Genomic DNA, 24,311 nt, shown 5'->3' with positions numbered 1-24,311 from the left:
AAAGGTCTGCCCTGTTTGCACACATTTCGGCTGCGTTGGAACGGTGGGATGTGGAAGCGCACGTCGGTCATCCTAGGGGGCCCAGATCGCGGACAATTTTTTTATAAAGGCAAAGCAGCAGCAAAGTATCGCTTGCGAGGTCAGTACCTGCTCTTTTAAAGCATGAAATGCTTTTTAACGCTACCCCCCATCCCAAAATTGTGTCCATCCGTCCGTGAATTTCTTGCTAAATTTAGCGGGGTAATAGATATCACGATACCTATACACAAATTCAGTTTCTCAGCTAAATTCAGAGGAAAAATTGATGTCTCGTGACCTGACGTCACGGGACATAGACCAATTCAGTTTCCCCGCTAAATTTAGCGGAAAAAGTGACATCCCATGACCTACATATACCAACTCAGTTTCCCTGCTAAGATTGGCGGGAAAGTGGCATCACGTGACCTATACACCTAGAAGAAATTGACGGCACGTGACCTATAAGTCAACTCAGTTTCCCCGCTAAATTTAGCGGGAAAATTCACGTCTTGTGACCTAAACACAAATCCAGTTTCCCCGCTAAATTTAGCGGGGGAAATCGACATCACGTGACCTACATAACCATTCAGTTTCCCCGCTAAATTTAGTGGGAAAACGTATATCACGTGACACACCAATTCACTCTCCAATTACCTATAATGCATTTCATACACTATAGGACTTCACTATGTGAGAAAACACATGAAATGGTTCTTGCATAAAAGAAAAGTTGGCGACCAACTGCATGACTTCTGTCTCTTGAGGCAAACCGGAAACTCTTAACGTACTGTCTGCTTTCTTTTTCCTTTTGTTCTCGTCATTCTCATTCTTTCTCTTGAGGCCACCCATGTCAGCACTTACAATTTGCGCACTCCGTTCCAGTTTTTACTCCCCACTGCGACCGTGCCTTATTTCGCACATTTCCAACCCTTATCACCTGGGAAAAATCGCGGGGCAGCGGACATGCAAGTGACGAGCGACACTCCGCAGATACTCGGGACGTTTGGACACAGTGTCCCACGGCCTAGTAAACAAAGATGTCGACGTGGACAAGGCGAATGCCGGAACGGGCAACACGAAGCCAGCACGATCGCCCCGCCCGCACGTGTGGCACGGACGCAGAGAGAAGCGCTCACCTGGAGTCCTCCTCCATCTCGATGTGGAGGTCATCCTCCATGTCCGTGTCGTCCTCCTCCTCCGAGTGGGCCGGGTGCATGTGCTCCGGGAGGTCCCCGCTCTCACACGGCTGCGGGCAGAGCATCTCGTGACCGGATGACGACAAAGAAACGGGACGCAAGAATGGGGCGACTTTTCCCGAGGATGGGGTTTTTTAAAGGACGACTCAAACGCAGAGAAGTCTCGGGTAAAGTCACAGTGTTTAACCCTCCTCAGCGCGCTTTTGCCCCCTTTTCTTCCGGGACGAGAGCTTCTTTTTTCCTGTCAGCTTTTTCCACATTGCTAAATCAATGCTCCTAGCCAAGTTCTCGAAATTGATCTTTCGGCCCATCTCTACGCTACTCTCTGCAAGCAGCCTGTTCTTTCTTTCAATGCAGTCTCAGTTTCGAAACCATACAAGTTCTATGTGAACACTGAACACCGTTTATTTTCATGTTCGATAATGAAGACAAAGGGAAAGAGCTGTCGTTCACGAAATGATGAACACTCGGTACTTCGAGAAGGCAGGCAACGACCAACAAGGTCCATCGTCTTCCCACACATTTCCGGCCGCATCAGGTGGGCCAAGGTTGCTGGCAGCATATTAAAAATAGCAAAAAGCCAACACTACTTTAAAAAATATTGAAAAAAAAAGATGAAATTAAAATCCCTTAATAAAATCCCTTAATGGGGCGGGGCACTAAAGTGCTTTTCGATATCCTTGTTTTATGGTCAAAACTCACTATATAAGCTCTAAGCATCCTAAAAAAACGGAAATGATATTCATACATAGCCGATTTGCATATTAAAGAAGTGATCAAAGTTCATGACACTAACCGCCGGCGCAGAACTACAGAAGGCGTTACCAAACCTTGCTGAATAAGGTAAAACGACAGACGGCACTTGTCAGTCACTCGAGAATGATGTGTTACCGCGTGGACAAGCGGCCGACCAATTCTGCTTGCCCATGCGGTAACCCATCGCTCTCAAGTGGCTGACAGGTGCAGTCCTATGTTCGACCATATTCAGAAAAGCCCGGTAGCACCTTCTGTCGTTCTGCACCAACGGCAAGTGACGCAGATCGCACAATACCCAACAGGAACTGGGGAATGGGTCATGTTTCGAAATTTGCTTGTTACGGTGATTTAGCCAGAGAGACGGGATGGGTGATTTCTCGGGGGAGGGGCGCCCTTAACGAGGTTTTATGCCAGTCTCGACAAAACTAGACAAGAAAATTGGTGCCAAGTATGGGGAACCATTTTCTCAGCTACAGACGGACTCAAACCATACGCATCATGCTTGTGAGCGGAACTTACCACCAACTCTATAGTCACTGATAAGATTAGAACGGCAGGGGGAAAACTTCAATGCCTCTCGTGAACCTCGAGAGTGTATGTGCCATCAAAACCTTGATAAAAAAACAACGAGCATGTGTTGGATGCCAAGCATCCAAAAGAGACGTCCTGCTACTATCGTCCTGTCAGTTACTATAGTTATTGCTCACCCACCTTGTCACCAGGTTTCCAGAACTGGAGCAAAGAAAATTTGCTCCGGAAAGAGACACCTTTAACAGGGACACCGAGACAACACGGACAAGATCTCTGCCACTTAGTGGGGACCGAGCACTGCAGCCTATTGGCCAACAGAGGTGGCCACAAGCTGCCCCGGTTCTGCGCAGCAGTGAATGAGGGTGGATACGCGTGACAAAAGAAACTCACGTGAACGGCGGGCATGCAGTCCATGGTCTCCAGCTCCGTGGGCTCTGGAAAGCTGTGCACCTTGCATAGCTCTTTGACTAAGATCTTCACCTGCTGCAGGATCTGCGAGGAGGCGGGCGAGAGACGCGTCACGTCCTGGCCGCCGCTCTAAGACCAGTGCATTGCCATGCACGGCAGAATTCGCAGCATGGGGTGCAAATTACGTTCTTGTGCTCCCCTCCCACCCGAGTGATGAAGCTCCCCAAAAATCCCGTGCGCAGGTAGAAGCTAGAATCACAAGAGCGAGGATTTATTTTTCGTGTGGAGTGTACTCTGCCAGTGCTGTCAAAAGGCAAGGTCAAATTAGGTTACTCAGCATGACGTCGTAAAGAGGGTGTCACTAATTTTTATCATCAAATTACATAAGTATCGGAACGGTTCTCACAAGCGCGACGACTGAAGTCAACGAAACATTTTCACTATGCGCGTGCGGTTCAACATTTGTCACAAAAGTCGACCACAAGATTGAACATAAGGAAGGGATTAATCCTAAAGCGAGTAATTAATTCGACCCAGATCGCTCTCGAGAAAACCTGCAGACCGTAGAGAGCATGACACAGATAACGCGAACGAGTGATTTCTGGTTCCTACTGCACTTTTGTTCACATACAGACGGCTTTAATAAATACTGCTGGCGTGGGGGAACAAGCTTGTCCAGGGTAAAAGCACAAATTTGGGGCACGCCACTACTTTGACACGAGTCAACTGCAATGACGTTAACACAGAGGTTCGGGCGAGTTGGTTGCTCATGATGTACATGATGATGATGTGCAATGACGTGCCAACGTCATGACCTAGCAGCGTTCCATGGCGTCCCATCCCACACAACACCACAACCCAACAGTTTAAGAGCCTGTCCTGTCGTCTGCAAATCTTCCTTGTCCCCATTTTGTTTGCGCTTTTAACCTTTAATTCGCTTTTGATGCGTGGGCAGGATAAGACGCTAAGCACAGCAGTCGGAGACGCGTTTCACGAAGGTTCGGGACCGGCACGAGCATTTCCCGTCGAGGCAGAAGAGGGGCGGCACTCACGTGGTTGTCCCTTCCCGACGTGTTGGTGAGCAGCTGCACAATGTTGCTGATGCTCGGCTCCTCCGTCTCCGAGAACCAGACGGGGGGCGTCGAAGGGTACGTCTCCTGGGAGGTGGACACCGGCACAGTCTCGTAAAATCGCTCCCGGGGCAATGCAACCAACCTCCTCTTTTTCGTAATACGTCAATGCACAACGGCACGGGGTGGGTTCAGCACCCACCCCGCCGCATTTCAATCCGAATGAGCGTTATACCAAGGTACAATGATGCATCACTACAGATACATGACCGCACTTTGGTACAAATGTTTCTATTTACAACACAACAAATGTATTAAATGTACTCACGACACAATAATGAAAAGAATGTATCCATACACAACAGATAGATACCTGACAGTGTTTCTATGGTGATAGATACATTGTCACATTCCTATGTGTTGTGTTGTGAATAGGTACATCCTTTTCGTAAAAGTGCAGAAAGGAGGCAATGTTGCAATTTTAGTCCACACGAACTTCCGGTCAGATGGGAGGTCAGACAATTGCCGCCATAGCACTGCTCCTTGCAGCGTTCGTGGACCATTTTTTTAACAGTTCTACGGGTAATTAGCTAAAGGACCGCTTAGTGAGAGATATGCGGGAGATCCTTTAAAGGAGCTACGCAACAATTTTTGTACTCTGCGCAAATACCGCTTAAAACGGATCCCTAACGTTAATGACCTATGAAACACGCGTTCGTTTTTCACCCCACGCAATAGAAGTCCCAGAAAAAAATTAAAGAAAAACGAGCAGCGTTCACCCCCTCAACTCGCAGCCAGAACAAGCGGCCACGTGATCTGGAGCCGATTATATGCCGCCAGTGTTGATCATAGCCACGCGCTGGGGTTGGCAAAGCGCAGGACACGCGCTGAGTTTCCAGACATTGTTATGGCTCGGCTGTTGTCGTCGTTGCAGCGATTGGACACGGGTCACAACCCGAATGCTTCTCGAGCTAGCAATTGTCACGAGCCCAAGTCGAGTGCCCACGCAATGCTCGGGTCCAATCTATGAACCGCATTCAAATATCGTCACTTGGGTGTACTGCGATCCCCGAGTTACGTCATCAAATTTTGCAAAGGAGAGATGGAATGAAAATGATCGCTTTTGTCCTTGAAATTACACCGCAACAAAGGAGTTTCTTGGCCAATGGCGTTGCGTGTGAGTATCCTTGAGTCCCAGGTGTGCCAGTAAGCTCGTGTAGAGAGAAAAACATCCCAATTGAAATATCGTTGCACAGCTCCTTTAATAGTCCCGCGAGATGACTGATCCCCTCTTATATGTTGACTGGCACAGCGTAAGGACTTTGCTTATTCCCCACGTCGTGAGTTCTATAGAACTTTATCGTCCAGAAATTTTGTCATCAACAGGCTTGTAAGTCATGCACGAACGGAGCAATTGGAAGTTTCTTGGGACACAAGAGACGGCTTGTGTTTGAAAATGTCAAAAGGGTCTATACTTCGTACACTCCAGATCTGTAACTGCAGCCAAGGCTGCAAGTGCAAGACCTCTGAGGGCACTACCGTAAAATACCGGGTAAGCGCCCACTCAAACTTTAGAGATAATCGCGAAAAAATGAGGGATGGGCGCTTGTCCGGACATCAATTTTACATATGAATGTACTCTGCATATTTTTTCAGATCTTACAAATTTGGGTATGGGCGCTTAGAGTGGTATGGGCAGATGTGCGGTATTCTACTGTATATAAGGAGACAACAGAAATAAACAAACAATACAGTGCAATGAAAACAAACAAGAAAGCAACCAAAATAAGATGCATGCAGACGTGTGCATAAACCTACATAAAACAACTTTGGCGAGAGACAGTGTAATGAAAACAAACAACAAAACTAAAATAAGAGGCACACACGAATGAGTATACCGAAAGGGTCACTGAACTAAAAAAATAAAACATTAGTTTTAGTGCCTGGATATGTGTCACAAAATAAAGTTTGCAATATTTTTTTTAAATATATATGTGAGTTGCAACATGTTTCGAGTTAGGAAAGATTACGAAATGTGCTCCCAGTTCCAGGTGTCGACCCCGAAAAAGAAGCATGTTACGAAATGTTTCCTAAAGACATTGAACCCAAATATTTTTTTTTTCTTTTTGCTCTAAAATGTCAAACACGTCACAAAAAAAAAAAAAAAAAAATTAGCATGAGGTTAAGATTTATTTTGAGTTAGCAGTGATTCCAAAACATGCTTCTATTTCAAAATGACAGCCCTAAAATAGATCTCTCTTTTTTTTTTATTATCTTTTACTGAATTAAAACATTGCAGAGAAAATATTTCTTTTCTTCGAAAAAACTTCACTTTGTAACATATCTGTCCTAGCACAAAAAAAAAAAAAATGTTTTGGAGAGCTGGCTGTGTTTTTAAGGGTTAAAAGGACATATAACGTGAAATCTAGTTAGGTTTCATGTTGTATGCATAGCAAAATAGAAGAGAACCCAGGTTATTGGCCTCTGAGTTAAAAATTTATACAAACGCTCAGGGAGATTGTTTTAGTCTATGACTCCGAGTGGTAGGAATGATTTGACAAACACGTTAGTGAGCCGGATGTGCACTGTAAATTGTAGTTGTTGTTAAGGTGGCACAGCCGTAAGGGAATATGCAAAAGTGAACTTTTAGTGGCAGTTATGATAGTGGTACATTTTATAAAGTAGTAGACAAAGTTGTGTTACCTTGCTGTATGTTTTGATTGTAATTAAATTTAAGTTCCATTTCATTGCAAACACACTAGCTGTACATCCGTAAATAGATAGAATATAGCGGGCTGCCCAATTTTAGACTGGCTGAGTCGTCATTAATTTGGGAGGAAATTCGAGGTTGCAGAGGCATATTCTAATTTTGGTCAAATAAAAGTTGAGTATGCCAATTTCCTATCAGCACCCGGGCAACATTAAATGCACCCAAGGGTCTGCGGTGTGCGGCATGCCAAAGGGAAGACTAGACAATAGAACGTGTGGTGTTGAGGTGCACAGGGCTTGCTCCCACCTCGCCGGAGGGGGCGCAATTGAGCCGTAGCTCTGGGGTTTGCTGACGAGAATGGAATCGATGATAAGTGCATTCCAATAACAAGGAGAGTAGATTGGAAGACTGGTGGAAATTATCTAGGGAGAACTGAATGGCGTACAACACAGCTGGGGGCAGGCGGGACAGAGGAATATTGGGACTCGTTCTTGCGTGGATCCTGCGTAACTCTCAACCCTGTCTCCCAGTGGGCCTGGTGCTGGGGTAACGCTGGCTAAGTTTAACCAGAAAAGAACTGGCAATTCCCTCGCCGGGGGAAAAGGCGGGGGGGGTGATGTTTCTTATTTTTTTTTTTTTTTGCCCGATCCCCCGAAGGTCATTCTGGTGATATTCCACACCGCCTGGTGATAGACACGAAATCGCAGGGGGGAAGCATATTGGCCTAGAAGGACAAAGGGAGGAATCATACTTTTGGTGTTTAATTTCTAGGCTAGGTGGCGCAAGCTGCTGCCCGTTATAAAGGGTACAGCTGTTAGCATCCTTCCATCCATCTCAGATCCTTTCTAGCTACTAATGTGGTCAATCTGGCTATGCGATGTCAGAACTTACAGCTGCAGCTAGGTATTTATATTTCAGAATTTCCGATGCACTGAAAGGCGGTCCAAAATTTCTTTCCCGAAAATTAGGTTAAATTAGAGTACCGTAATATCCCGATATATGCCCCACCCCCGAAAGATAACCTGCCTCCTATTTTTGGCCTCATTTGCTATAAGATAGCCCACTTCAAGAAATCGCAGGGCCCTGGCCAATGGTGCCCTCGGCAGAAATGGTGTTACTTAGCCACGGCGGAAGATAAGCGAACATTGCTAACTAGGACGGACAGCCGTCTTTGGTTCATCGCTGCCCCTCCCAACGATCACAAGTTTTGTAGGTCACAAAATCTAAAACTTTTGGTCACTTTTGTTTAAGCGACTTTTGCTTTCGAATGCTTGTTCATTGTCACAGAATGGTGAATTTAAGTCGCACAACCTCGCACTTCGCGGCAAACACCGAGAACTACAAATCACCAATGAGCTCGGCATTCAACGACTGTGCAAATAAGGAAGTTACAGTTCGGAATAAACAAAGGTCAAGCAAGGCCACTCAATAGTGACCTCAGGGTGCAAGGTCGGGGTGCCCCCGCACAGCGCCGAGTCTCGAAAAGTACAGTACGACAAAACGTCATTGGCTGGAGGAATGCAGGCATTGATTAACATTTTGCCTATAAAATAGTTTGCCTTTAATAAGTAAACATTATTCACAAAGCATGCTACAGCATTACCGAGACCAAAATCTGTGTGTGGCATGTGAGGAAAAAGAACAACTGCCACTCAAAGGGTTAATTAATATTAAAGAAAGGATGAGAATCCCCCCCCCCCCCCCCCCCCTCTCCTCCCTGCTCAAGGACGGGGTTTGAGCACAACAGTTTGAAAACTGACAACATAAATCATAGGCCCATGTTTTTTGTTTTTTTTTATTTTTGTTTGTTTTTTTAAGTTCAGTGGCTTTTAGATTAAAAACTTGACGGTTCATACAGTGAGCACCATAGTGATGCAAAGACTACTTTTCACAGCAAGCACCGACAAGATGATAAAACAAAAATTTAAGAGTACTGAAGTAGACTCCCAAGACAGTATGTACTACATTTCACAACGTCTATTTAGGAAACACGCACGCCTCAAAGAAGTCTTGCAGGCTGTCCAGTCGAAACGCAGCATTCCGGAGAACCAAATCTCCGAATTTCGGCAGCGCAGTCCACCTCCAATGTGTGGGCAAAGCTTACAACCACTCAAATTTCGCCGTGAACAACGGGGGCGCACAAGGCCAACGCAAAGTATTTGGACAACCGGAGGGGAACCAACAGCGTTCGAAGACGCATTGGCTTGGAGGAATGGAGGAATGGGCAGAAGATATGCAAATACTGGGTGAGCTCCAAAACGGATTCCGAAGAGATAGAAGACTAAAAGATAACTTATTCGACACCACACAATGTATAGAAATGGCAATGAAGAACCAGACTCCTTTGTGGTTAGCTTATTTGGACATCAAGGGAGTGTACGATAATGTGAGCCAGGAAAAACTCTGGAGTCAGCTCAGGGAATGTAACGATGCATATTTAGTTGGGTTTCTTCAGCAGGTGTATACAGGCAATAAGGTAATTATAGCATGGGAAGCAGAAACTACACAACCCGCAGCGATAAAAAGAGGGCTCAGGCAGGGCTGTCCACTGTCACCTCTGCTTTTCATGATAGATCTCAGGAAAATGGAAAAGAAATTAGAGCAGAGCAACTTAGGTTTTGATGTGAGATATATGAAAGGAGGGAGAAATGTAGTACAGGTAATACCAGGACTTATGTATGCAGACAACATAGTACTTATGGCAGATAACCATGATATGTTACAGGAACTAGCTGGAATATGTGGAGAGAAAGGGGACACACTGGACATGAGTTTTAGTAGTGACAAATCTGGAGTAATGGTGTTTAACGACAAAAAGAGGAACCCCTGAGGATACAAGACATCTAAATAGACCAAGTAGGAAAATACAAATATCTGGGAGTCTGGCTCAATGAGGGAACGAAATATCTAGAGGAACATGAGGAGAATATAGTTAGGAAAGGGAAAAGAAATTCATCAATTATGAAGCTCAAGGCGCTATGGAACTATAATAGATATGAAGTAGTCAGAGGTATATGGAAAGGAGTGATGGTACCAGGACTGTCTTTTGGCAATGGGGTACTGTGCATGAAATCAGAGGTTCAAACAGGATTGGAAATTCGACAAAGAAGCGTAGGCAGACTGGCGCTGGGGGCACATGGAATGACACCAAATGAGGGTGTACAGGGGGGACATGGGCTGGTCGTCCTTTGAAAGCAGGGAGGCAATTAGTAAGTTGAAATTTGAACAAAGGTTGACCGAAATGGATGATACACGGTGGGCATGTAAGGTATTTAAGTATTTATACATGAAAAGTTTACTAAACAAAAAATGGACAAAACGAACCCGAAAGCTTACATTTAAATACCTACACACTGGTGATGGGGCCGAGCAGACTATTTCAGTGGAAAAGGGGATGAAAGAGGCAGAGAGGAAAATATGGGAGGGAAGAATGCAGGAGAAATCAGCTCTAACAGTGTACAGGTCATGAATGCAGGACGTAAAGGAAAATGTGTTCGACAATTCACTAGGAAGTTCTTTGCTGTTCAATCGAGAATGGGAGTTTAGAGGACGAGAACGTATAGGGCTAAATTTCAGGAGATAGACACATTATGTGCTGCCTGCCATAATGAGGGTGAGACACTTGAGCACTTGGTATTAAAGTGCACAGGGCTTTGTCCTGCCCTCCCTGAAGGGGTAACGAATCTGGCCGGGGCCCTGGGGTTTGCTGGGGACGATGGAGGGACGGAGGAGAAGAGGATTACAGTCACAAAGAGGCAATTAGAAGATTGGTGGAAATTATCTAGGGAAAACTGAATGATGCAGAACTAACTAGCACAGTTGGGGACAGGCAAGACAGAGGAGAATTGGGACTCTCTCCCACGTGGCTCCGGTACAAAGTCTCAACCCTGTCCCCCAGTGGGTCCGGTGCAGGGGTAACGCCGAAAAGGTCTGACCAGAGGAAAATTGGTGACTCCCTCGCCCGAGGAAAGAGGCGGGGGTTGATGTTTTTTTTTTGTTTTTTTTTTGCCCGATCCCCTAAAAGTCATCCTGGTGATATCCCACACTACCTGTTGATAGTTAGGGGGTAGAAAATTGGCTTAGAAGGGCAGGAGGTATCAAATGTTTGTCTTTCTTAGACTTAGGTGGTGCAAGCTACCGCCTGCTACAAAGGGCATAGCAAGTAACATCCATCCATCCGGTTATTTTCTAAAGAGCTGGTCCAACCGGACAAAAAACTGGGTTTGCGCATTCCTCCCACGAAGTGATGAGCATTGTTAGGAAGGAGAGGTAAGAAGCTTCTTTCTGAACAGGCTGGGAAAAATAGACGAGCCACAACGGGAACAAAAGGGACGTTGGGGAAACTCAACCTAGGCCAGACAAGTGCAAAGTGGGGATCACAAGGCAACCTCTGGGGGTGGCGGGCCTAGGGAGTATGCACACAGCTCTGGGTGATTGTGGCTCATTGGAAGTAGCTAGACCCAACTGGGTCTAGATTCTTTGATGGAGTGTGTGCTCATGCTTGCCTGAACGTGTACTCACATTTTCACACCAAAACATCTCGAACTGGCGATTTTTAAAACTGGTGCATTCTTTAAGCTGTTTGGGCCACGGCCAGACATCTCTCAGCAGTGGCATGCCGTGTGGCTCAAACTCTTCCACATTGTTCTGAGAACTGTGGTTGTTCATTTCAATGACAGAGGCTGTGCTGGGAGCAAATGACTGTGCGCTGGCAATATCAAGGATTGCGTGTCAGCAGCGAGCTTCTTTCTCATGCTAGCCACCAGGATTACAAGTGACATATGCCGAGCGAGTTGCAACTTTCACGGACACATGGGGCGGGTGTTTCTTTGTGAGCCACGCATGGATTGAACAGAAAGCCATTTTAACACCCCATTTCATAAAAACATGGCTTGCATTGATGTCACACCACCAGCTGCCATTGTGGTGGTATTGCTACTAAGCACATACCACAGGCAACATACATTTTATACCAACAAACTTTTGTTTGCGGGGCCAGGGGGGTGAGAACAAGTAGCAATGACGACCAGCATAGTGCAACGACGTCACGCGCAAGCCATGCACACGATTGCGGGCCCTTCACTTCCTGATGCGATATGTTACTTGCACAGTCGCCCTCCGCGCTGCTCTAAAAGCTTACAGACGAGGGACATCCGCCAGCAAAATCGGATCTTGGCCGCAAATTCCATTTGAACCCCGTAAACAACCAAAACAAAAAAGAGGGTCGTAACGCTTGCTCTCCAAATTAACCTCTTTTTTTTTCTCCTCTCTCTTTGGAGTAGACACGTTCGTGACGCCGTGGACACAACGCCCGCTATCCGAACGGCGTCGCGGGGCGACGGAAACACCGACCGTCGCAGCGTATTCCACGAGACATTAGCCCCAAAGAAAAAACGCGCTTGTTATTTGCAGCGGGAAGGGAACACACGCCCGTACGCAAAGGAAGCAAACAACAAACTATCTGTTCTCAGCCCGCCTGCACGACGCGCTAGCAGCGCGGGGCCCGCGGGCGGCTATCTTAGGGACGCTATCAAAACAGACCACACGAAACGTCCCAAGAAACAATCGGTTCGGAGAACCTCGAATCGCAAGAAACAAACAGCGCCGGGTCCAGACGCTCCAAAGAGCGAAAAGCGTATACCACCTCGGTAGCCCCAGACGACAGTCAACAATGCAGCGTTCACCTTGCGTCAACAACGCACGCCGAGGCTGGGACTGCCCAGCGTCCGACGCCCGCATACTGGGGCCAAGCCGTGTTCCAAGAAACTAGACCCGCTCGAAATCGGACCAATTCGTTCCTTTCGAAACAGGGAGGGGAACTAATTGTTCACCGACGCGGAGAAAGAGACTGTCGTTGTTCAAGGTCCCGGCGGCCCAGATCGCGACGGGAAGAGAGGCACGGCTCAGCTGGTGACAAACCCGGTCCGTTACGTCACAAAGGAGCCCCAGCAAGGGTCGGGCACCGGTCCGGAGGTACGGGCAAGGTGCGGCGGACGCGACTTACTGTGATGTTGGCGTGGATCTCGAATTTCTTGGCGTTCCGGCCGATAAATCGGCAAGTGAGTTCGTCCACCGACGCAGTTACCACTTGAAATCGTTCGTGGTTCTTTGGGAAGGAAGCTTCCAACGTCTTTATGTCCTGCTTGAGACTGTTTAGGCAGGCCATGATATCACCTCGAGTGCATGGCAAGATCCGCAGCTGTAGCAGCAATTCACACGCACTTTAGGGCACCAAATTTTGACACATTCTATGCCCTAGGTTCACACAATATGGCCGACGCTTCTGCAAAAGAGCAGAAGCGCGCATGCGCGATAGCGCCCTCGAACCCAGCGCGCCTAGTGACCAATATCATCATTTGATCATCCAGATCACAAGTCATCCGGTTGGTGCTGAACAAGGGGTTCAGAACTTCGTTGATGCACACTACTGTGCTAACGTGCTAAACAACGTTACAGCTCATTGGCTCTAAAATGTGTAAAAAGTAATTAATCTTTTAGGTGACAACCATAGGGTTCCGTGTTTTCGGTGTTTATTATTCCGGGAATTCGGCAGATTCCGTGTTTTTCGGTGCCAATTTCCTGTTTTTTACCAAAAGAAAAAAAAAAAGTAGTGTATCTTTTGTGGTGGGAAGTAGGACATAAAATTGATGTGGTGTACAGAATGCCGGCATCATATTTTTGATAAATGAAAGAAAAAATTATTCTAAGTTTAAAAGTATTGGTTCGTTACCGGACTCATTTATATCTATTATTACACACAATGTAAGGGAAGTGTCATGTCAGAAAACATTTTATGCATGAACGCTTCAAATAGTATACTTTTATTGCCGTGGTGTGATGAATATTGTGCCATGCACAAAAGTACCGAATCATGGTTCAATGAATACAAAAAATGTTTCGCTCACTTGATTAAACTGAAAGGAAGAAAACGAGAAGGGACGGACAAACACGTCCCTTCTCGTTTTCTTCCTCAAGTTTAATTATCCATACCAACGCGCTCGTTCTGTCCTTACACTTTATTAGATGTTCAATAACAGGCCTCCATCTTGCACCTCATTGCTTAGGCCGGTTTCTCGCTAAATCAAACTTTTAAAGAGAATAGCCAAACAAAGTCTTCTCTTACCCTTGGCAGCGCAAGTAGCGAGAGCACTTCGCCCCATTCTTGAGCCACGGTCGGTTTAGCCGTCATGTACTTCACTGGCCAAATTACCCATCTACAGTAGATGCGCCAGATGCCATGCATCAGGCATACTATCCTTCAGAGATTACATGTACTACAATCGGGCGTTTCAAGGACCTTCATGCCTCCTTTGAAGAGCCAGTTGTATGTCACCTGGCGACAAATCTGGCCTCTTAAAATAACAACAGAGGCCTCCAACATTGCTGGTGTGCAGAGCACTCCTCTAGCCGTCACGTTCTTCAGACAAGATTGTGGTTGAGAAAAATGGCTCGTTGCTATTTGCGCTCCTTTTGCTGAGTGGCCTAGCAACTGCCGGAGGAGCAATTTCTTCATCAGCAACTTTGGAGGCCAGGGTTGTACCACAGAGTTGTCGGCACCGACTTGGGTCAAATCAATGCACCGACGAAGATCCTGGAACGCTCGGAGCGGGTGCTTGCACCAGGAAGCCGATAGCAATGATGAACAATGAGCCTTATCACCATACTCCATTTGCCCTTACAACGGATAAAAAAATATGCTACCAGCCATCGAAGCCAACCAAATGATGTGCAAGTGTCACGCTATCCTCGGCATAGGTGCAGCGATGTGCTAGGCACAGTCACATGATTCGCTCACAATGCTGGAATGGCTCGCAACGTCTGGCATGGTCCCTCGTAAGGTGAAATGGAGTACAGATGCGCGACCACTCCATCCGGACCTCGAACAGAAGAGGACGGGAACGCCGGTTTTCGAGCAATATTTTTTCAACGCAAAGAGAAAAACGAGCAATGCCTGCTCTGCACAATTCAATCTCATCGGAAAAAGCCACAAAGATCTTTTCACAGTCTCTTTAATCGAAATCTACCACAGGTGCACGCAAAATACGGCCGAAGTTCCGGCCAATCCAAGCGACGACGGTCGACCGGAGCAACATTTCCGGCGACGACAGGCGACTGCACGGAGAAATACCCATGCCAAAAGCAGACTCTCAGTAACGGCGGTGCAGTGTGGCACATTCACAATGTGCCATGCTAGCAACAACAAAATAGAAACACTCTGTCCAATATATTAGCTCACTACATTTGTCCCACAAGGTGTGGGCACGGCACGCAGGGCCGTTTTCCTTGGATACACGCAGGCTACCGGCGGAGGTCGGAAGCACTCCCCAGCTTGTAGTTGCCGAAAAAGTGACAGTGGGGTGCGTCCTGCAAACATCGTCGAAGCGTCGCCGAAGGTAGGAAGCTTGCGCTGGAGGCGGGCCAACCGAACCTTCTCCCTGCCGTCCTCACCTTGTCGGCGACTATAGTGCAGACCGCCCCGGCGAGATGCATCCTCCTTTATCACAGCAGGGGTAAGAGAACAGTTTTACTCAACCAGTGGGTGGCTGCCCGCCACCCCTAAACGTATTACGTACAAAAATAGATGCGCGTGGAGAAGGTGGATCCTGCCCACCCGAAATTCAAAAGAAAGTTCCACCCCAGCAGCCCGCTGGAGCGACTAGTCCGAAACCCGTCCTCGAGTCGCAATGCGGCTCGTCTATTCTTGTCCATTGACGTCGTAATCGTGTACTGCTGCGGATTGCTGCGACTCTGGCGGTTATGCGGCAGCGGAAGTGTGCATGCAGATGCCCGTTCTGCCGCAGATCGGTCTGCGGCTCGGCAGTCGATGGAAACTCTAGCGTTAGCTTGTTCCTGCCGCTAACTCTTTGAGCGACCGCCCTGCAAAATAATTAGTTGCCGCTTTGGGGTGCTAGAGTGCATTGCTATTACAAGATGCTAAATACTAGCTCCAAATGGATTCCAGGCACTACGTTAAATCCAGCTGACACACAGGAAAAAAAAAAAAAGCTAAAATCGTGAATATATTGCAAATGCCGGTTTACATTGGCTGCAATATCGTATCACAAAATAATCCAAAATGCTGCAGCTTGCCAAATGCACACTTGGATGTGCCATGGTTAGTGTAGATTTTGTGACCAAAAGAAATATGGGGCATTCGAGGGAGAGTTTGGACTAGGCCCAATCGTAGAGCCCAAGTTTTCTACGCAAACTAAACACAAAGTTGGAATGAATTCACCTAAAGCACCGTGGTCTCTAGTAGGACGAGAGGACAGAATGCACCTGTCTCTTTTGCCCACCAGATGGCATTGGAGGAGGTCTGGGTCGTTCAGCTGGCTTCCCTTGTTTGCCCAAAGTTACAACACCCATTGGAACCTTCCTAGGTAGTTACTTTTTACCCAATGCGAGCATAAATATAACAATAATTAGGTGGCGCAAAAATGTCTTTCAATCAGATCTACAGCATTCAGATCTCAACTTCCTGTGGCTCGTCCTGTAATACATCCGTCAGATGCCCTTGGTGGAGCAGAAACTAACATGCGCACAAGCCGAAGTCTAGCCAAAGTCGGCCGAGGGACCAGAACCTCTAGGGGCACCGCTGGTGTTCGCAGCAAAGATTATTGATCTGCGCTCACATATACACCTCGCACAAATAAAACTACATTCTGACCCGAAAACACCGAACACAAGTCACCGGGTTTGCAATAAGCACCAGCAAACATCTTAACGAACTCGCAAGAACGAGCTGGGTTGCAGGTTGCAGACAACTAAAGGCATCCCTTCAAAAGTTGGCCAAGAGCAAACCTGGAAGGAGCACACACACCCAAACATGCTAAGATCCACTTTCCCCTTGCACAGCAGGCAACAATGCATAACGGGTCACGACACCGGAGGTAGAAGCAGCCCCTGGAGTAGTTGTCTCCGTAGACAGTCGGCACTACGGTCACATCAGTGTCGGACAGTGTCAAATAGTGACAGATCACTCGTCAAGCCCACAGCAGTGCCAAATGACTCGTCAAATCCACAGCAGTGCTTGTGCAGTTGTCCGGTAGATCTTGGGTTTGGACACATACGACGCACCATGCAGGTCTTCCGCAGCGGGTGTGGACGGATGGATGCCCGGAGCTCAGAGTGCCCCTGGCCTAGGCTGGGGCCGTCCTCTCCCTCCGTGCATCTCCACAAAGGGTACCAGAGACTGGGGGATCTCTCCTGATCGGAAGGGGAGGCCGTAGCAGGCCACTGCCCGTGCAGCCAGACACCTGCAACATAGAGAGCGCCACCCGTCAGTGGGAGTACTCAGACGGAAGGATGGATGGATGAGCAGGGCCGAGACCTTCAAATAGATCCTTCTCAAAATTTCATATAGCAGTTTAATGTTTGCCGCAATAATGGCAGCAATAAAAATGCTGTAGTCTCCAAACTACAGCATGGACCTCCCACGAAAAAAAAGGAGTATGGTTTGACACTGCTCAATTCGTGACACTAGCCACGAGACTGACTGTGCAAGCCAGCTCCTTATCCATCGAGCCCTTGTTGTAAATAAATATAGAGGTGACCTACGAGAGCCATGCCAGAATGCATTATATCGGGCACTGTCACTTTTGCACGTCAATGGCAGACGAAATTGGGTTCTTCACCTCATAATTCTGTCTCGATTTGTTTAAGTATTGATGGCGTTAAACAATGTAATGTTTAGTAGGAAATGCCTGCATATCAAGCCCTGGATAAAATTCCCATCATCAAGGGGCTTGGACAACTTTGTGCTAAGGGGTATCAAAACATGTTCCATACCCTTGCCTGCTAAAATTGCAAAAAGGAAAACTTTGCATGCGAGACGCACTTCGAGTAAATTTACATAGATGCGGGCAGAGGAATTCCTGTGTGTGTCACAATACTTTAAGACACAGAGCTTGTTATGCAAGGTTTTCATCTGAAAAAACTAGCAGACGATATGGGCCTAATGTCGTCCGGTGTATTCCATTCACCCCTAAGCCGTCACTGGGACGGGAGTTATGTGCTCGCCGAAGCAACCGAACGCCTCCTTTTTATTATTCGACTAAGCTCTATGCAGTGGGTATGGGCAGCAAAGCGGTCACATGGTGAAAGATAGAAGTATGACTGGTCCAACGAGCATGTAGCCTCCACCGCACTGCCAGCTTAGGCATGAATGGAGTATAACTGCAAATATTTGGACGCAGCTTCAAACATTCTTCGTTGTACGTGCCTACGGCACGTTCCACAACCGAAGTGGTCTATAGTCTGCTGCAGGTGAAAAAAACCAGGTCAAGCCCTCCCACAAAGCTCTCTGCCCGTCATGAATGGTTGCACCACCCTCCGTACTCGCCCGATCTACAGCATTCACTCTGCTAAAGTGGAAAGAGTGGCTTTGTGGGAGGAGCTTGCGCAGATGCAGACTATAATTATGTTGGTGTGCCCGCACACTGGTACAAGCACGGGAGAAAGGAGAAATCCCGCACCTGAGGCTGATGCCCATCTGGGTGCGGAGGACCAGCTCTGCGACCCCCGTGGGCGAGGCCTGGGCGGCGGTCTCCCCCCGGCCGTTGGTGGCGTCCGGGTGCGCCCCGGCCTCAAGCAGGGCCACAATGATGGCGTGCAGGGTGAGGAAGTCGCTCACGGGCCGCATGTAGGCCACGATGACGTGCAGCGGCGTGTTGCGCCGCCCATCCACCGCGTTGGGGTCTGCCCCGCAGCGGAGCAGCAGCCGGGCCGTGGAGGCGCACGGGAAGCGGCACACGTTCTTGGTGTGGTAGTCGTCCACAGGCGTGTCAGCGCTCACGCAGAGGTGCAGCAGCGTCGAGCCGTCCCGCGTCACCCTGCGTGAGGGCCGGACGGGCATGGAGGTCACGGCCCTGTGCCACAATCTTCCAGATCTCCCGCGGCCAGTCCTATGCCCCTGACGTGCTCTTTTAGAGACCCCATAGTCATATCTGTGCTCATTTTGCCTTGGGAGAGCTGGGTAGGAACCCTACCCAGCCCTCCCAAATCCTCGCACTCGGCCAGCCGGTACCGACACAGCTCGGTAACACAAGCTGCTCTAGGGGGTGCTGCACATATTTGGGATGGTTCCCTCCCATAATTCAGCCGAACAGTCTAGCTTCTTGTTACGAGACTGGGTGGGGCAAGTTGAAACAATGAGCTAATCTATGCAAAGCAGAAGCTATAAGAATGACAAAACATTGCATCCTAGATGTAACATACTTACTACCAAGCGATACATAGGGACGGATGAAGGTTTAGAGGATGCGTATTTCAAGTGTAACAGGCTTAAGCTGATCTAGTTGGTTCATACTTCAGGTAAGGCCGGCTGAACTAGAATAAACATACACACGAAGAAAAGACCATATACACCGCTGGCCTAACAACTGACTTTTCTTTTTTTATTTTTCCTCTTCTATTACGAACCCCACATGAGGGAATTATTCTTTTGTCTTCTTTTTTTTTTCTATTTACTTCACCGAATATTTAACCCCCGAAGGAACATTTCTTTTCTTTCTCGTGCAGCGTGAGAATGTGCACTAAAGCAGTGATTGCCTTTTTCCTCAATGTCAAGAGCCTCCAAGATTTCACATCCCAGTTCTGTCCCATTCTTTGCCACGATTTTTATGCCGTAGAGCTGTGCTGAACATTGACACGCACAATAATGGGTTGGCAAATGTCCTCCTGCTGATAGGTTTTTCACTGGTGTAGCGTGCTCGCTCGTCCGATTGTTGATTCATCGGCCGGTTTGTACGATGTAACTTCGGCCGTATGTTAGCGGAATGTGATACACCACCTCCTTCTCACACAGGTCATATTGAGACTTGCGAGCTGTGTCACACATACTCTCATTGCTTCGCTCCTGGTTAACCCTGCGACACGTGGACACACCACCTGAATGCCTTTCCATCCAGTAACCTTTTCTAACTTGTGGGTCATCCTGTAAACATAGAACGCTACCACCACCACAAGTCGAGTTCTTTTCCTTTCCTTTATGGTTTTATCTGTGCACACTTATCCCCACCTGAAGGTCCTGCAGACCTGCTCGCTGATCGCTACCAGGAGCGATTTTGGATATCTGGCTTTCTATAGTCTCGAGACATGAGTTTTAAAACTTCCCACAAGAACAAGTCTTCTTTAGTGCTGAAGACGACATTTGCCGACCCATTGTCGTGCGTGTCAATGTTCAGCACGGTTTTACGACGTAATCATTGTGGCAAGGAACGGGACAAAACTGGGACGTGAAATCCTGGAGGCCCTTGGCATTGAGGAAAAAGGCAATGACTGCATTAGTGCACCTTCTCTCGCGCTGCACGAGAAAGAAAAGAAATGTTCCCTTGGGGTTGAATATTCGGTGAAGTAAGAAAGAAAAAGAAGAAAAGAGAATAATTTACTCATGTGGGGTTCGTAGTAGAAGAGGAGGGAAAAGAAAAGTCAGTTGTTATTCCGACGGTGTGTATGTTCTTTACTTCGTGTGTATGAAATGTTCCGAATGCTTTGGACTGACAAAAATGAAGAGGACCAGCAAGCTGCTAGAACCGGCATGCATACAACAACGTCATGCGTCAAGGGTGGACTTTGACCACAACACTAAATCAATACTAGGAACAATGCTGATGAAGCACAGACTTGAATGTCACTTAGCACCAATGCAGTACTGCATCAGCAAGGTCAATGCTAATTCCAGCGCCGACTAGTAGAGCTGTGCGGTACGTGCAAACAGACGGCCCAGACGGTACAAAGAAAAGCCCAAGAAACCAGCAAAACACAGTTCAACCCTCACATGCCAAAGCTTCGCAGCCCGCCCTAGCCAAGCGGTCACCTGTTAAGCCGGACTAGGCGGTAGACGAGCCGCATCAGGTCGTGTCCGTCCTCTGCAGGAGGCAGCCTGCCCAGTTCGACCAGGAGGTAGAGGCAGGTGAGGAGGTTCGCGTCCTGGTCCTCCTGCGGCCCGGCCTCCAGCTCCCGCAGGCAGGCCGATAGCGTCTGAGCCATGGCCGCCGGCGGCACCTCCACTCCCACGTGCAGCATCTGCCCGAATAGCTGGGCGAAGCGCAGCAGGTCCTTGCGCAGTGGCAGCCTGGCCGCCGCTCGGAGCCGCAGCGCGTGGAGCCAGAGCAGCAGGCAGCGGTCGAAGGACGCCGAGTCCGCGAACACAGCCCCGCGGTACACCACAGGGTGCGGCAGCTCCGGGTTGTGGGGCCCCAAGATGCGCTCGCGGATCACCAGCGACTCCATGTGCAGCGCGTGCGCGTCGTCTCTGATCGCGCGGAGGTCTTGGAGCGAGGTGCACTCGACGCGGGAGTCGTATGCCGCCAGCGCCGGTCCGGGCTTCTTGGGCAGCGGGGGCTCCCGGCTGCGCTCGATCATGGCCAGCTCGAGGAAGTGGTACGCCCGCTCCAGGCTGTAGTGGTCCTTGTCGTTGGCGTACGAGGCGCCCAGCAGCTCGAGCGCGTCGACCTTGTCCTGGCGGCCGCACCAGGGCTGCTCCACCAGGAATCGGACCACGTCGGCACGCGTCCGCTCGGCGGCCGCCAGCAGCGGCGTCATGCCAATCCCGTTGGCCAGCACGCGAGCGTCGGCGGCCAGCAGTTCTCGCACGATGCCTAGATGCCCGTGTTCGGCGGCGAACTGGAGCGCCGTGGCGCCGCAGTGGGCCTGGACGTTCGGGTCGGCGCCGCAGTCCACCAAGAACCGCACCACGTCCAAGTGGCCCTTGTAAGCGGCGATCATCAGGCACGTGTTGTTGTACTTGTTGCTCAGGTGCACGTCGGCGCCGTGCTCGACCAGGAAGCGGACAATGTCCAAGCGGCCGTCGAAGCAGGCCGCACGGAGCGGCGTGGACAGTGTGCGCGTCGGGTGGTTTACGTCTGCGCCGCGCAGCACGAGCAGCTGTACGATGTCCAAATAGCCGGCCCCGGCCGCGCACCACAGCGGGGTGGCGCCCTCGATAACGTAGCCGTCGAACTGGACAGTGCCCTCCTGTTCGAGCTGCACGGGCGCCTCGGCCAGGTTCAGCAGCATGCGGACTACCTTGATGTGGCCGTTACGGGCAGCGATGAGCAGCGGGCTGCAGCGCTGCTCGCGGTCCGAGACCAGGGCGTTCAGGTACTCCGGGAAGTCCGCCTTGGGTGCGTTGTTGAGCAGGGCGTACAGGGTCAGGGCCAGCCCGTCGCGGGCGGCGCAGTAGATGCGCGACCGCAGGGCTTCCTTCCACGCGCTCGTCATGGTGGCTGTCTGCCACCTTCCAGTGCTCTGGTTGAGCCTGTTGACGGCACGAACGCGAACTACCGCTACCGAACGTCGAACTACGGACGATGCTAATGAGGCGTGTGGTCGCTGGCCGCTGCCGTCATCGCCCGTCCGAAAGCCGTCATCGAGCCCCGCGGCCGCCACCGATGCGTGACACCATCAAAACAGGGACAGCGGATCGGCGGATCTCCTGGAACAGGCGTTGTCGGACGAAATGGGCGTCCGCAGCGCCAATTCAATCCCCTGATGTTTGGTGGCGGTACTAAAATCAAGATGGCGGATGGCGGATGACGCGATCCTGGTGGTCCGGCAAATTGTACAAACTCCTGGCTGCACCAATTTCCGTGCACTGTCAAGCCGGAGGGCGACCCTGGAGCAGCCTGCAGCAAAATAGGTGTCTACCAGCCCACCACGGCGACTGTGTGACACCGTGAGGATCGCAGCTAGCGAAACCGGCGAAACCATGCTATTTATGTGACGTCATCTAGCGGAAATCGAGGACACTTTTTCGGAAAATGCATTCCAGGCACCATAGTTATGATACCATAGTAGAACCGAAAAATTGAGTGCTTCATCTGTTTGATCTTTGATCTGACGTGAACAATCTGAATGTAGAAGAATGAACAGAAAAATCAACGTTAAAAACATACTTCTGTGTAGGGCGGTAGTTAGCGTCACCTAGCCTAACCTAGCACAGTTTATAGACCATTCTATGGCGTCGGCGGTTGGTGGGCTCATTTTTCATGTTGTGTTATTCTTGGCTGTGACACTAGTCGCGTGTCGCGATGGTAAACCAGCAAGCTCAAGAAAAGGCCCATGGCCCGAGAAGCGTCGTCATAGTCTGGCTTCAAGGCGGCAGAAACGTTCGTGCTTTGTGTTTGTTTACGTCATATACGCTGGTGCTTTTCGAGCGTTCACAGCCTCGAACGTCGCGAGTTTCTTTTCTTTGCCGATTGAGGGTATCGTGCGAATCTTCAGAATACACGCTTCAAGCACGCGTCAGATAGCTCATAACAACAAAATTATGGACGAAGTTGTGTCTTTACTCGGAGGAATATTCGCGCTCGCTCTGCCACTCAAACGCAGCTCCATAACAAAAAAAAAAAAAAAAAAAAAAGCTTTAGAAACTTTTTTGTCGGGTGACAATAATCATCCCTGGAGAATGTGAACAAAGGGGACAAGGGTCATACAGGGTCATACACAAATCTCCAAACACAGGGCTTAGTAACGGGTGGGAGGGGAGAGGAGGAGAGGAAGGAAGGCAGACAGGCGACGTACGGCCGGGGGACCACGTGTACCAGCTGTCCTGGTCACATGGGGACGTGCCACCTCTGGAGGTAATCTAGCAACGTTGGGGAACTTGCTACGTAGACATGACGTACCAAGTTCCATCGGAGCAGCGCTGCCCTTTGGAATTCAATATTTTCCTTGATAGCTTTCCTCAACTCACAAATCGCGCATTGTACCAAACCCTTGTTTGTGTACCCGGACACAGCCATTCTCCCCTTAGAAGATTAGCCCATCGCTCAAAATTTTGACAAAAGTTGCTTTTCCCACCCTGTTCACCCCTAAGCTGACAATGCTGTGGAAGCTACGTGCTCCTTGGGCCAGCCACACGCTCGTCACCCCACGTGTACTTCGAACAACTCGGTTGTACCCCGTTGACGCTATTGACACCACCACAACGGCAAAACTCATAACCATGCCAGCCTTGCTACGTCACAAATGTGGGGAATCTTTTTCTTTTTTCTGTTTTTGTTTGCGCCGGATATCCCATGACGCATCGCATTCTCCGTTCGCTTCTCTTCGAGCGCTTGCTCGAGTGCACCGTTTGGAACGAAAAATATAGCCAGTCGTTCAAAATACAAACTGGCGATTATCATTTGCGGTTATTATCCGTCATGCTTGACTCATTTCCGAACGAAATTTGAATATTTCAATTTTCGTTTTCGTACCCCTTTAAGATCATAACCTTAAAATGCAGGTTCTTCACCCTTGCTGGTGTTGAACTTGTGGCAGCTGTTAAAAACCTGTTTGCTCTACTGACATCTAACTCCTGGTTAGCTCAGTTGGTAGAGCGCTCCACTTGGAAATGGAGAGGTCCCTAGTTTACCAGGACCAGGCAGATTTATTTGAGTCGCGTTTGGAGATTTGTGTTTGCCTGTTGTTCCCCTTCTCCAGGGGTTATTATTGTTATTCTTGCCCAGCTCACTGCATGTTTGCATTAACTGCATTAACATCAAACCAGTGGTTTATAAATGTCAACCAGCCACCCTCTCTTTTACCTTATCAGAAATCGGCACACCAAAGCCACGGTTGCAATGTTAGTACGTCATACAAAAACTGCCTGCAGACACGTTCAACCTGGAGTCACAC

At 48.9% G+C, this 24,311-nt stretch overlaps 2 protein-coding genes across 3 annotated transcripts in view; both read right to left on the bottom strand.

The window, feature by feature from the left end:
* Window positions 1–13,034, bottom strand: part of LOC8053584 (ubiquitin-conjugating enzyme E2 Q2) — a 29,996-nt gene extending 16,962 nt beyond the window's left edge. The window contains exons 1-4 of one of the 2 annotated variants that reach the window (XM_002433402.5): window positions 12,694–13,034; window positions 3,962–4,066; window positions 2,892–2,993; window positions 1,155–1,264 (exon numbers count right to left, since the gene is read on the bottom strand). In XM_002433402.5, the coding sequence (XP_002433447.1) occupies window positions 1,155–1,264; window positions 2,892–2,993; window positions 3,962–4,066; window positions 12,694–12,855 (479 nt within the window). In that variant the 5' untranslated portion in view covers window positions 12,856–13,034. The remainder of the gene's footprint in view (window positions 1–1,154; window positions 1,265–2,891; window positions 2,994–3,961; window positions 4,067–12,693) is intronic. The other variant, XM_029993689.4, reaches the window with a different exon arrangement.
* A 1,648-nt stretch (window positions 13,035–14,682) lies between these two features.
* Window positions 14,683–22,407, bottom strand: LOC8053586 (protein fem-1 homolog B). The gene is made up of 3 exons (XM_002433404.4): window positions 20,506–22,407; window positions 18,164–18,520; window positions 14,683–16,945 (listed from the first exon to the last, which is right to left on the bottom strand). Exons 1-3 carry the CDS (start codon window positions 21,909–21,911, stop codon window positions 16,813–16,815), a joined length of 1,896 nt encoding a protein of 631 aa, XP_002433449.2. The 5' UTR covers window positions 21,912–22,407; the 3' UTR covers window positions 14,683–16,812.
* Between the last annotated feature and the right edge of the window lie 1,904 nt (window positions 22,408–24,311).

Source organism: Ixodes scapularis, unplaced genomic scaffold (assembly GCF_016920785.2).
Source record: "Ixodes scapularis isolate PalLabHiFi unplaced genomic scaffold, ASM1692078v2 PGA_scaffold11__112_contigs__length_91849675, whole genome shotgun sequence".
Classification (NCBI taxonomy): Eukaryota; Metazoa; Arthropoda; class Arachnida; order Ixodida; family Ixodidae; genus Ixodes; species Ixodes scapularis.
Note: the sequence above shows the minus strand (reverse complement) of the source record. Positions and strands in the feature narration are given on the sequence as shown.

Excerpts from the sequence above, each read along its gene's own strand:
- LOC8053586 (XM_002433404.4), bottom strand. The coding sequence starts at position 21,911 with ATGACGAGCGCGTGGAAGGAAGCCCTGCGGTCGCGCATCTACTGCGCC. Across the intron at positions 18,521-20,505 it reads CGCCTAGTCCGGCTTAACAG|GGTGACGCGGGACGGCTCGA; the intron begins GTGACCGCTTGG and ends GCCCTCACGCAG. Across the intron at positions 16,946-18,163 it reads CAGATGGGCATCAGCCTCAG|GTGTCTGGCTGCACGGGCAG; the intron begins GTGCGGGATTTC and ends TCTATGTTGCAG.